General features: G+C 33.1%; 1 protein-coding gene across 1 annotated transcript; it reads right to left on the bottom strand.

The window, feature by feature from the left end:
- Window positions 1-209: 209 nt before the first annotated feature.
- On the bottom strand, window positions 210-2,231 carry LOC134272985 (uncharacterized). Its single transcript, XM_062755157.1, has one exon. The coding sequence runs from the start codon at window positions 2,229-2,231 to the stop codon at window positions 210-212; it is 2,022 nt and encodes a 673-aa protein (XP_062611141.1).
- Between the last annotated feature and the right edge of the window lie 12,667 nt (window positions 2,232-14,898).

Raw genomic sequence — 14,898 nt, 5'->3', positions numbered from 1 at the left:
TCATCAACAAAGATCAAATAAATATATATACACAATCATGTACATGTATCATTTCAACTCATATTAACAAAATTGAAACTTATCATTGACTTAGAATGGTGTTTATCTAAATACTAACAGTAGCTGCTGGTCCTTAATCCTTAAAATTGTATTTGTATACTTTTTCTTTTAACTCTATCATTAATTGTATATAAATTTCATCTTCGTTATCACCGAAGGATACTCTGTATTCTTAAAAGTGTAGCATTCTCTATTTTATTATATGATTCTCGTGATAGTGACTGTTGGTACGCGTAAAGAGCCGCCTGTGGATTCCCTGTGACCTGGTAACAGATCCCTAGGATCTGCCATGATATGTCTTCTTGATCTTTCGGCATGGATATCTTCTCAGGATGGTGGACTAGTTGCTGGAGATTACACAGCGCTGTATGAACTTTTGACACATCAACATGGAGGTAGCACAAGATCTCCAGCATATGCAAGAGTATGAGTTCAGGGATAACCAACAGAGCCTGTCTCTCCTGTATACAAGACTGTTGTTCAGGCAATAATTCATTGATGTAACAGATTTTATTGTTAAGATAGGTATTTCCACTTGTAAAGAATCTAATTTTTGAAGTCAGGGACTGCCCTCTAGAAATTTCGGTGTGCCGAGATGGAGTATAAGATTGATTCGCTTTATGTGACTGTATGACTATTGTCGTTTCTATAACAAGTAATGCGTCCACAAATCTCATTGTCTTGTAGTAATACATGGCCATATACACCATATCAGAAGTGAAACCAAACTTGCATGTTAATTTCAGCAGGCGATGGGACATTCTGTCAACAATATAAAACATTTTGTTTCGACAAATTTTGATGTACATGTTGTTTAATAAAAAGGCAATGTCATGGAGGATGGCGTTTGTGTGTCCCAGTAAGGAGACAACATGATATGGCGTCAAGGGCGTATTTATCAACTGTTCTACAGCTCGTAGGCATTTCATACAGTCAAACAGGTTGGCTTTTTCAGGTATACCTCCCCAAGATATGCATTCAAATAAGGTTGAATAAAATTTATACTCAGGGAGTAAGTTGCCTTCATCTGTAGAAATGGAGAGTCTTGGGTTATGAAGGAATTTTAAAACATAGGGCCAGAGGGAGGGAATGTGTAGCAGTGATATCAAACCCTTCTCATACAACGCATACAGCCTAATGAACAATTGGGTTTGCTTATCACCATGGATACTACTCAGATACATGTTATTTTGTGGAACAAAAAAGTTAGGGCAGACCCCTTCATAAATCCATTTTAGGATTAGTTTGAAGCACTCCCAAAAACACAACAGGATATTTTGTGGACACCAGTGAGGTATTGTATTTCGTTGAATTACCCAGAAAACGGCCGTCTTCATGTGATAGGAACATAGTAGTTTATCCTCTTCTCCTAATCCTTTGTTAATGACTTCCTTTAAAATCAATTTCAGCAATCCATAAGTTAGGAACTGAGTGTGGTTCATTGAATACACAAGTATCTGTTCTGCCCGGGAGAAAGAAATTCGCCATTCATGGTCTATATAATTGCCCAGTTTATGTCCAGTTGCTACAAAGTGACATCCACTTTTGATTATGTCCCATACAACATGAGGCTTGGGCCATGATTGACATCTGTCAATCCAAGATGCAGCAACTGGAGGCCAAAAGTCACAGGCAAAACAGTAGGCAATATCATATTCTCTTCCAGAAATAATTCCACCAGCGCAGGGTCCATGTGGAGTTAAGCTAGGAGCAAATAATGGACGCATAGCATCTCTGTATAGAGAACTAGATATAAAAAGGCTATCATTCCTTCCAAAAAGTGCTGACTGTGTAACCGTATCGATGGCTATTATCTCTTCAGTGTCTGATAATGTTATTATGGTCTGTGGAATCAAAAGCTGAAGTAAACAGTATCCTGGAGGACTATCGGAACAGTCACAGAGAATTATTGTGTATTTTTGTCTGTTGTAATGCCGAGTCTGAGATATGTCCCAGATGACTTGGTTGTTATTTGTCCAGAACATAATGTCTCTGTCTGATCCTTTTATTCTGAATCCTTCTCTGTGACTTCCGCTTTCCATTCTAGAGAATGAATTAATACTGGCTTGATTTGACAAAATATCCTCAATATCAACCATATCTCTCCTTATGGCCACCTGTTGAGAGGTCCCCACTATGTGACACAGTCCCACAAACACCGACGCCGACATATTCTGTATGGCTGATTCACTAAAAAAAAAACCATAACCCAGAATGTCAAATTTAAACAAAGAAAAAATTTAATTAGCACCAAAAATGAATTCCTTTAATTTTCTAGATATAAATTATTCATAAATTCTATTAATTAGCAGTATATAAACTTAGTATAATACTTCATTGATTAAAGTTGTAATTTGCCTAATATTTCTATAAGAAATAATTATAAAACAAAACTCACATCAGAGATCGTGTATTTGAATCCATTTTTCAGACAGGATTAATAAAATGTTCGTTGTACTATGTCTTGGTACATGGAAATTCTGCGGAACTTCCTCATGCCTTCTGTGTTACTATTTCAAGTTCAAAACTCTTTATTGCGTATAAACAGTTAGACACCTCGGACCTAGTCTAAGCAAGTATTAGGAATGCTTTATCGTTCATAGTAGCGAACCCTAACGGCAGTTGAAGGCCTTATGTTCATATTACCATCAGTGTATTAACTGGAAAACAGTAAAATGGTTGATAAAATTTCTTAATCTATCTATTTTATCTATCATAGATTCTGAAATTCACAGGATCAACTTTATTGATTAACGTCTTCTGAAGAAGACAGGAGTCATGTCTTTGTATTTGATGTTTTCTAACCCTCGGTATCGCCATATCCCTGTAATGTCTTTTTCCAAAGGGATTATTATATTATTTAGGATGTTTGAATATAAACTGATGTTTAACAGACCTTATTTTTTAAATAGAATTTTTTAATAGTTGTTGACAAGTTGGATATAAACTGACGCGATATAAACAGCCTTAAATATTGTTTGAAGAGAATTTGAATTTCAACGAGAGAGCTGATAAAGCCCAAGCACACTGATTACTTTTTATTCATTCCAGTCTAGAAATTAACTGTAGGCACTTGTTTAAGGAAGATTTATAAGCTGGAGAAAGATACCTGCAGATATTTGTAAAAGCTACATAAAAGGGCGGACCTAATGTATAAAGGAAATATTAATTTAACATCATTTAAAATAGCAATTCCTTGCTATACAAGAAAATTAAATAATTTGCGATTTGCTTTGTTTGATGCTATTTTTATAATTATCAGAAGAATCTATTCAGATTTATCTTTAGCTTGCTGTACAGGATTGGAATGTTTAACATTGAAATGCTTCATTGATTTTATCTTATTGACCATATTTGTTTATTTACGAACCATGAACGTCATTAAAAAATTATCAGATTAGAAACACATGTCAAACACGAAACAATAAGTAAACAACTGATTGTGTAACTTTACATTGATAAAAATTAATCAATACATAAAACAAATCTATTTTATAATTTTATTTAAGTTGATCTTGCAAAAGAATATTGATTTACAAACGAAAAAAGAAACTTAAAAATTGCACATAGGTACAAAATATGTTCTAAATGGCGTCCTTTTTGCTGAATGAATTAATCTATCCAATGCAACAAAAGTTTTCTTTACTAGTGTAAAGATTCTCTTGGTTATGAGTCATTTTTTTAACCATTTTGAGTTCAATTGATGTTAGAGGAGTGTTTTAAGAACTTTGACATTTGTTCTAACAAGTCCAAGTTTTTACATTCAAGACACATTCCAGTATCCGATATACACTTGACTTGCTCAATTTTGAGTTGCGTCAAAATTGCATGTATATTTTACAAAGGATTTCATATGATTTCCTTGAAGAATGCCTTTTTAGTAACATTCTAAATGTTTCATGTGTTTTCATGGTCTCTTTCTTCCAAATTAACTTCTTCTTTGGTTATGCTTTAACTCTTCTATTAGCTTTAAAATTTTACATATTCATACAACTTCCACTTTACATCACTAAGTAGATTCTCTGTACATTCGGTAAATCTTAATTACATTTTCCTAATCACGGGAATTGGTGACAAACTCTGATAAATATTATCGAAACCCTAAGATTGCCTCGTATTAAATTCGATACTGAATTTGAAATTAACTGGTTTTTTTACTGATGTCAAATATGACATCATAATTAATTCAAATGGTATTTATTTCCTAATTTTTTGATATCAATAAAATCGTAAGCATTTTTAGCATAATTTTATATAAACGTTTCGTATTTTTCTGTTTGCATATCAATAATGCGAGAAAATTTTATGGTTGGATATTTTCTGAAACACCTATACATGTAACTAAAGTACTAAAAATACTGAAATATCGTAGCCTATCACAGAAAAAAAAATCATCTACCATTCATTTTCTTCAAGATTTGGAGCATGTAAAATGGAGGCACTTTTAAAATTATTAATAGAGTATCTGACGTTCAATTTAATACAACAGAACTTCATATGCTCCTTACAAGGAAATAAAATTCAAAGTCCCAGTCATTTCCTTATGACCGGGCTCCATTAGCTTACTGATTCAACTTTCACAATCTAAAATTATTTATTGTTACCGAAACGTCTGATCTTTCTATTTATAGCCTTTATTTCTCTAGGTTTATGATCTTATTATTTTGTTTATGTATTCCCAGAAAACCATTCTCTGTTACGAGGAAGGGCATACAAATCCCAGTCTATTTATGTCACTTCCTTTAAAAACGAAAAGATATTGACATTTGTTATTTTACTGTAAGACCGTTCCAAGTTTTTCTACTCTGTTTAGCGTCCACCCATCTTTCAAAAACCCACGTACCTATTCGCAAAAACATACAAGCAAAAATTTAACACAGTTTTGAAAGGGTTTGATATCATTTATCTATTTTTCTTGTACAGAAAGAAATATACTCAACATAAAAAATGGAACGCATACTAGTATTCATATTAAACAAGATAATCTAAGTTTTCACTTTAAAATAGACTTATATTTCAAAAGTGATTTTAAAGTGTGTCGTTATAAAAATCAAACATGTCCTAGGTTGTATCTTGAAAAGTTAAGTTGATGTCATCGTCGTCGCCTCTACATTCTAGGGGCATACCTTCTTAACCAATTCATATGTCCTTTGCAACGTCTCATTGCTAGTTGATTTCTAATGTAGTAGGAACATCGTCCACGAATACCAACTCCTCTCAGACTCTTGCAAACAACCTGTGCACTTTTATGCTGATTTCGTCATCCAATAATTGTAACAGCAGTTTGTACAGCAGTTATGAATCGATTGCGCAGGTGCTGAAAGGGGGGGGGGTCTGACGGTCCTGTCTGAGTGTGGTTACCCGCGGACGGCCAGTTTTTGGTCCATCAAGAGTGTTCCTTACTTGTTGGAGACGTACGTTTAACTGCTGCAAAACCGACTGATGTACATGTACATGCATCAAATACAATGGCATAGCTCGCTGGCATCGTTAGCCAGGTTGTGTTAATCTTGGTTAAGGAGTGGCATTGCAGCATCAACATTGCAATCAAATATTAAATTTGGGTTAAATAGAATATGGGTGTTTATTGTTTCTCTAAATCCAAAATATCAAAGAAATTAGACCCTCGATTTACAAGAATTCATGAAAAATGTACTATTTTCATAAACATGATAACTAGTAATCAAGGGAAATAATTCAAAACTTTGGTTTTAAAAGCCCATGTTGTCCATTAAAAAGGTCCCAGGTAACCAATGATAAAAAAGATAGTTGTTCCAGATACTTTTTTCAAAGTTTCTTTGATGAGTAAAACAATATGCGTTTCTTTTTTAATTGAGTTTATTTATAATGTATTAGAAAATTATGATAGATTTAAAATAACAGATTGTAGACAAATACATGAATAAATAAATAGACAGAATTCAAAGTTTTAAACAAAAATCTGAAGTGTGAAAAACTAAAACACGGACACTAAATATATGGGAAAAAAAGTTTGAATAGCCAAATGATTCATGAATGTTTTCAGAAGTGCACTTATTTTGGTTCTATTTACAATAAAGAGTACTGCATAACATGTACGTACTTCCATTCTTTAATTACAAGGAGGAGGACACAATCCTATATATTCCAGAGATACCAGCTTCAAATCGGTCCACTGTATATCGATGAATAATATATTTTTTTTAAAAAAAATTAGTACAGAACATCTTTCAAAATTAGTCTTCTCAAAGGAAGAAAAAGGATTCAAACTCATTAAATCTTTATTGTGTTAGCACTAACAAAATTATATAATTATTTAATCGTAGCAAATAACTTTTATTTTATGCAATAAAGTTATTATAAAATTTTTTACATCTTCCTTCTTAGCTATATAATACTATAAGTTTTGATACATGTATTTAAATTTTACATTCATTTAAAACCAAACAATTCACAATTAATATTTTAGATATTGATATTGATATTGATATTGATAGTAGTGAAAGAAAAACTTCAAAAGTACTGTGCAACTATATATTCAAGAAGTGGTGTAAATCAGATGTGGATACTTAAAAATTCTAAAGAACTTTTGGACAATTTGAAATACAAGACAAAAATCAACAGCTTGAAAACTTACCACTTTTCAACTTTATACACAGCAATTCCCCACGACAAATTAAAATCCAGGCTTTTTGATATCATTGACAGCTGCTTCTTCAAAAAAATGGAACTCGTATATTTACTTACCTCGTCATTGGTCATTTGCAAAATTAATCTATTGGAATTCCCATGGGTACAAATTGCGCACCGTTATTAGCAGACTTATTTTTGTATTCATATGAAGCAGAATTTGTTTAAAATCTTATGCGTGAAAAGAAGAAAACACTTGCTGTGGCCTTCAACTCAACATTTAGATATATCGACGACGTATTGTCAATAAATAATGATAATTTCCATTCCTACGTCGATACGATATATCCTGGTGAGCTTGAGATAAAAGATACCACATAGTCCGACACTTCTGCTACATACTTGGATATTTTACTTGAAAAAGACACTAATGGTAATCTAACAGCCAAGCTATATGATAAACGTGATGACTTTAACTTTTCTATCGTTAACTTCCCTTACTTATGCAGCAATAACCTTTATCACCTGCATACGGAGTATATATATCTCAGCTGATTCGATACGCAAGAGCATGCTCTGCGTATGGACAATTTCTTAAACGAGGTAAATTATTGACAGGCAAGTTGATATCAACAGAATATCAACAGTCTCGTATAAAATCATCATTTCGTAAGTTCTATGGTCGATACAATGACCTTGTCAGCAAATACAATTTATCATTGAGTCAAATGCTGACTGACGTTTTTCATACCAATTGTTAGTCCATTATTTATACACTGAATTGACGACGGATTTTTTCCGTTATTTCCTGATCATGACAACGAGCACACGGCGGGTGTGACCGGTCAGCAGGGGATGCTCACTCCTCCATGGCACCTGACCCCACCTCTATTGTTTCGGAGGTCCGTGTTTGCTCTGCTCTTATTTTGTATATTGTTTAATGGACTTTGAGATTGAATACTGTTCGTTTTCTCCATATCCTTCTTAGACCTATTCTTTACACGAGATTAGCCCTCTACGTTTTTTGACGTCTTAATAGAAGACTTTGCCTATTTCTTAATAATTTTGACTGTTGTGCAAATTTTGTTTAAGTTAAGGTTGTTAATTGTAAAAGAATGTTATGTTTATTTGGGAACTATAGAGAATTTTATTTTAGCAACAAATAAAAAACTTTGGAATACTTATTTGTTACCGAGTCATTATTTGTCTTGATAACTTTGAATGAAACTGATTACTCATAAACATCATTATGAACACTCAAGTCACATACAATGTTGTACTGTTGTTTTGCTTCTGGCATATTTATTTTTATACTATAAGTAATGAAAATCAAATTAAGATTTTTCTCAATATATGTCTATCAATTAATGTTATGATTTTTCTTTAAATTGTTAAAAAAAAATTAAACTTTACACTTGATTTATATATTCAAGAATATTCATTTAAATTAGGGATGGCAATTCATAACCGGTTAATCGATTAATCGGTCGGAACGATGCTAATCGGTTAGAAAATCCGTTATCGGTTAGTCGGAAAAAATAAAATATATGTAAATTCAAATGCAGTTTTTATCAAATTCATTTTGTAAAAAAGAACCCACTGCATAAATTTTCATTCAATGTTTATACACATATTATAATAAAGATGATTTTGAGATAATTACGTAATTATGGCTCTTCAGAAGGAAGTCGCGGGGCAATTGGCCATGCAGTTTATAAAGTGTTAATTACTGTTTTTAAAATCATACCTGTAACCCCGACTGTCCTATGATGTTAATGATTTTAAAAACATCACCATTGTCCTTCTAATTAGTATGTCTATATTTTGCCGTTATCTTTTAAATTAAACAATTAGAAAGAACAAAGTTAGAGTTCAAACTAAGTTTTGATTTTGGTGACAACGCAAAATGAACTTTTTTAACTTCTATGAAAATTATCCATGTTTGATTTCTCAGACACATTCCTTAATTTTGCGTAATTTTTTACAAATCTATTGAAATAAAAATAAAATTTAATTTTATAAATTAAACTCCCTGATCAAGATTGATAAACAGAATATAACTTCTTACGCATTTTATATCTTCTCGTATTCTCGTGTATTTGAAACAAATGACAAAATGTATATCTTGATACGACTAACCGGTTAATCGGTCGGAACGTCTTGCGGTTAACCGATTAGCAATTCTGCAATCGATTGCCATCCCTAATTTAAATATTCATTCCTTAAAACATTTCTTTATATATGCAAACATCGTTTGTGTTTTTTAATGTTATCTTTCTCTTGTCATGAAATTTTTCAGTTTGTGTGTGTGTGTGGGGGGGGGGGGGGAGGGGGTATATCCCAGCCCCCTTGGAAAAATCCTCCATACTCACACCTGGTGCAGATCATAACGCTGTATACTCTGCTATATAATTTTAATTAATGACAATACCATTGTAAATATCTTTTAAACAGAATCATGCACACAAGCTGATGGTTGCTGGGTGGTCCAAACCTCCTCTGCTCTGGATCTCGAATAAATAATAAATTCATACATATGAGATAACAAACGAACTAGGAGCCTATCCCCCGGGAAAACTATCCCTACAAAATTTGTAGGAAGAGTCTAACCACCCACCACGTCACAAGAAAAGGTTTTGCTTTTGTAGGTTTTAATTGATCTCCCCCCCTTTATTTTCATCACAGAGTATATTGCTGCATAAGTAAGGAGTTAACAATAGAATAGTTAAAGTCATTACCCTTATCATAAAGCCTGTGTTTTTAGATTACCAATAACGTCTTTTTCAAGGAAACTATCCAAAAATGAAACAGATGTTTCAGACTCTGTGGTATCTTTTCTTTCAAACTCACCATGGAATATCGTATCGACATAAGAATGGAAATTTACAATATGTCGTCGATATATCTAAATATCGAGTTGAAGGCCACAACAAGTGTTTTCTTCTTTTCACGCAAAAGATTTTGGGCAATTTCTGCTTCATATCAATACTAAAATCGGTCTTGTAATAACAGGGTGCAATTTCTACCCGTGGGAATTCAATTAGATTGTTGGAAGACCTAATCTCTAAAAACAACATAGATTTTGTCAATCAGAAACTCAAGCATCATTTTGATATCAACTTCAAAGTACTGGTGTGTACAGTCAGAGAAATTTTAACAAAATAATTTTGCAAATGACCAATAAATGTAGTGGCCCCAACCTGTACACTTATAATTAGAGTTTATGATTTTTTCAGATGATGCTGCTTTATTAATATGACTAATCACGGTTTTGCTGTTCTCGAGGCGGAAACTTTTAACAGATTTTCCTACTTCATCCTATGTATAATTTTGATCTCCTGTTTTTGCCTTAGTTACACCCAGTAGTCTTAATTAAATGTGATTCTGTATAAATAAACATGGTTTTGATGGTCCAGACAAAATTGTGATATTTTTTAACTAGTCATGTGTATAAAATTGATCTCCTATTGCGGCCTCACCCCACTTATTTTTGGGAGTCATGATTTGAACAAACTTGAATCCACACTATGTTAGAATGCTTCATGCATTTTTTTCTGGCCAGTGGTTATTAAAAAGATTAAATAGATACCATCGAATTTTGCTTTTTTTTTTTTACTTATCTCCCCTTGAAAAGTGGACGTTTCTTCATGCAAAGAAATCTGGATCACTTTCACTTAAGGTTACTGTGTTGCACGTTTGGTTTAAATTGACCCACTGCATTTTTGGAGAAGTTGAAAGTTTAAAAACAGCTTGGCTTAAAGCGAGTGTCGCGAAGCAAGCTCAGTAAACTAACGTGTGTTGCAACCACTATTGAAATAACGACCACTATTGAAATAATTATATCAATAGTGGTTAAGAGTGCATTTCAGTAGCAAACATAGTAAGTAACCACTATTGAAATAATTATATCAATAGTGGTTGACAGTGCATTTCAATAGTAAACATAGTTAGTAACCACTATTGAAATTCGACCACTATTGAAATAATTATATTAATAGTAGTTGACAGTGCATTTCAATAACAAACATCGTTACTAACCACTATTGAAATACGACCAGTATTGAAATAATTTTATCAATAGTGGTTGAGATTGCATTTCAATAACAAACATAAATAGTAACCACTATTGAAATACGACCACTATTAAAATAATTATTTCAATAGTGGGTGAGAGTGCATTTCAGTATAATAACCATAGGTTTCAACCACTATTGAAATACGAGCACTACTGAAATAATTATTTGATAGTGGGTGAGAGTGCATTTCAATATAGTATAGTCATAGGTTTCAACCACTATTGAAATACTACCAATATTAAAAGAAAAGTTTCACCGCGTCAGCAACTTTTGAAATAATTATTTTATATATTGGATTCATTGTTCAATGCACTATTGAAATCAATAATTTAATCCATATTGAAATATTTATTTCAGAAGTGAACATTGTTTTGATAGTGATACAACCTATGTTTGTTATTGAAGTACACTCTCAACCATTATTGATATAATTATTTCAATAGTGGGTGCATTTCAATAAAGGTATTTACCTATGTTTGTTATTGAAATGCACTCTCAACCACTATTGATATAATTATTTCAATAGTGGTTGTATTTCAATAGTGGTTACTAACTATGTTTGCTATTGAAATGCACTCTCAACCACTATTGATATAATTATTTCAATAGTTGTCGTTATTTCAATAGTGGTTGCAACAAACGTGTGTAAGAACAGAGGAAATTCGGAATGAAATCTGTATATATGTCAGGCAAATTTTTATGTGAAACATTTCCAAAATTCCTTTACTACCGAATGTCCCTTGCGCAAAAAAATAAATTATAAAGTAAGGCCTAAAAGGCTTTCATTTTGTAGAAATCTTTCAAAGAAACAAAAAATATAATTTCGACCAAAAATTCACTTAAGAAATAAATAACAAGTTTATAAACTTCAATGGGAATTGAAGTGGGTCGGTCACGTGATCAAATCCTGTGAAGGCCGAAGGCTTTCTCACAGGATTTGATCACGTACCGACCCACTTCAATTCCCATTGAATTTTATAAACTTGTTATTTATTACTTATAGATACATTTGAGAGAGACAATTGAATATTTTCGAATTTAAATTATTGCACTAACTGTCCGTCGTAGATTTTGAAAAATGACGCAAGGTGTAAATCGGCTTGCATGGCGGTTACGCTTCGAATTCATTAGGCTAAGGAATCTATTTCGAAGGGAATATTTTGTGAAAGGCTACTTGTGATCAGTAATAGTGAGCAGAAATATGGGAAGATTTTTATTCGTGAATATTGATAATCGATGCTGAAAAGACACAAGAAACACGTCCTAAGTGTGATAATAAAAAGTTGGGCGAGAATTTTTTGGTCGCCAGAAAGGGATGGGTGGATCCGATGGATTGAGACACTTGTCCGAGCCAGTTAATATGCAATTTGATCAAAAACATTCTACGATTTCAGTAACTAAAGGCATACTTATCGTAAAACACTGATAAACACGGAGACACTGGCGTCAGCTTTACATTGAACTACGAAAACGCCAAGGTGTTTGGCAGCTGTTCATGGCATGATTGCAATGGTATTTTCCAACAGATTTAAACATTTATCGTGAGTAGAATTTAAAGATAAAATAATAGTTTATTATGAAAATTTAACCAAAGGTTTAACGTTACCCCAAAAATAAGGATGAACGTTAGAGACTGTGCAGCGAACAAAAGTGAAAAAATGTAAACAATCGCCAGTTTTCTCTATAGATGTATACACAGGTTGAATCGATAGCCAAAAACTGTATGAAATACTTGTTTACATTGTTAATAATAAAATTATCATTTTAATTGCTTATTTTGTTCAATTTTATACATGAAAAGCAAGTAGAGCAGGTCATTTTATAATTTATGTACCGGTAGATATTTTGCGACGGTAAATAGGTCACGCATTGACCTCTGACTCTGACAAACTTCATACAGAATTGAAGATATTTTCTGTCTGTATGTTTATCTAATGGAGAGATACAACAAATGTATATATTTGGTCTACAGTTTCAACCAGATGCTCGGCTGTCTCCGTAAGCTACTACGAACTCCATGACGTCGTGTGACGTCACAGCTAGTAGAGATGTCTCGTGAGGCTTGATGTTTGAAGTGGCTGATCAATTTTTCAAGTTTTTTTTTATGATACCACTGCGCTCGCCCCAACGGTAACACCATGAAACATATTATAGTGCTTTCAATGAAGGTAAACAAATGGTATGGCGTGGATACTAAAACGAGGAATATTATTTACAAACAAGTTAAAGAAAAAATATCATCATTATTTCGTGAGCTCTATTGTGAAACATATATGTGAAGATAACAAACTGTATTGAAAATCAGAAATCCATAAAACATTAAAAAATAGGAGCAGAGCAAACACGGACCTCCAAAACATCAGATATGGGATCAGGTGCCATGGAAAAGCAAGTATCCCCTAAAGACCGGTCACACCCGTTGTGTACTCGTTGTCATCATACGGAAATAACGGGAAAATCCGTAGTCAGTTCAATGTATAGATATTGGACTAACATTTAGAATGAAAAATGTGAGTCAGCATTTGACTCGATGACAAATTGTATTTGCTGACGAGGTTATTGTATCGACCATAGAACTTACAAAATAATAACTTTAAACAAGACGGCTGATTTTCTAGCTTCATCAACTTGTTTGTCAATAATAATCTGACAAATCTCTCACATTTTTTATATTTTATTAGAAAAAGACCTTTATAGATACCTAACGACAAAGCTTTATGAAATACGTAATGACTTCAACATTTTAATCGTCTACTGCCCTTGCTTATGTTGCAATATCCCCTTATCAACTACATATGGGGTTAATGTCTCTTAGCTGATTTGATACGCAAGGGCATGCTCTACGTGTGAACAAGATCTTTGCTATGCTCCGAAATTCTGATGGTCGATTGTTGTACAGCGACCATGAGAACTTCGTAAAAAAGATTTTCATAATAAAGATTTGATTTTAATCAGACTGGACTTTAGTCATCATTTTGCAATAAAATACTTCGGCAGCATAAACAACCTATCATTAAGTCAAATGCTGACTGACGTTTTACATATTAATTGTTAGGGCATAATTTTAATGGATTTTTCCCGATCACGACAGAAGTGGGTGTTACAAGTCAACAGGGATGATCATTCCCCCATGGCACCTGATCCCACCTCTGTTGTTTTTACAGGTCTGTGTTTGCTCTGCTACCAATTCGTATTATTAAAAGGGTTTTTGATCTTGAATACTGTTCTTTATCTCCACAGTGCAGTTACTAGCGTTTCTACAACATGAACATAAATAATTCATAAAATAAAGAACACATGTATAGCCATAAAAGCGCTCTTGCATGTGTAGTTTAGTAATACTAATCATACAATTTAACTTTCTTTCCTTCGAACATCTTATATTAACAAAGACAAAAAACACAGTAAATCAATACAAATATATATTTATGAGGACGGGTGGGTTGGGAAATGTCTGATTGCACTAGGAAAGAACCTAAAACTTTTACAGTTGATAAAAGATGCGTGCATTATAAGAATACCTGAAGAACAGGTATTCCAAAATAAAGTAACTAATCAGATCGACATTCTTCATAACAATCACCGGGTAAACGTTTTCGATAGATACATTGATTAATTGAATCTTTCACCCATATGGAGACACCACCATTTGCCGGTGGAGAGCTGCAAATGTTGTCCTATACTCGCCACTCAGGGCCATTGAGCAGTGAGGGGTCTTTTTCGTGGCAGCACATAATGCGACAGGGACCTCGGTTTATACGGTCTCATCCGAAGAACCGGACTTCACGTCCCGCAGTGGGATTCGAACCTGCGACATAAGAATCAACTCCTTTCTTCGTGACACTAGAGCAGACACTCTAACCACTGTGCCACACTGGCGACTCGATTGATAAATGTACTGTGATAAATTCAATAAATACATTGCTCAAAAGCAAAACAAATCTGTCGAAATATAAATTTATTACTTTTTTCTAGTCCTGTTATTGAGAATGAATTCTCGTTATCAACAAAAATCAAATAAATATATATACATGTACATGTGTCTCAACTCATATTAACAAAAAACTAATCATTTCCTTAGAATAGTGTCTCTCTAACTACAAGGGCTCCTGATTCTAAATTCTTAAGTTTTATTTCTTACTTTTTATTTTAA

The sequence above is a fragment of the Saccostrea cucullata genome, unplaced genomic scaffold (genome assembly GCF_032062105.1).
Source record: "Saccostrea cucullata isolate Sc308-1 unplaced genomic scaffold, CSIRO_AGI_Scuc_v1 ctg930, whole genome shotgun sequence".
NCBI lineage: Eukaryota > Metazoa > Mollusca > Bivalvia > Ostreida > Ostreidae > Saccostrea > Saccostrea cuccullata.
This window is presented reverse-complemented; position numbering and strand designations above follow the sequence as displayed.

Coding starts and splice junctions, on each gene's coding strand:
- LOC134272985 (XM_062755157.1), bottom strand. CDS start 2,231: ATGTCGGCGTCGGTGTTTGTGGGACTGTGTCACATAGTGGGGACCTCT.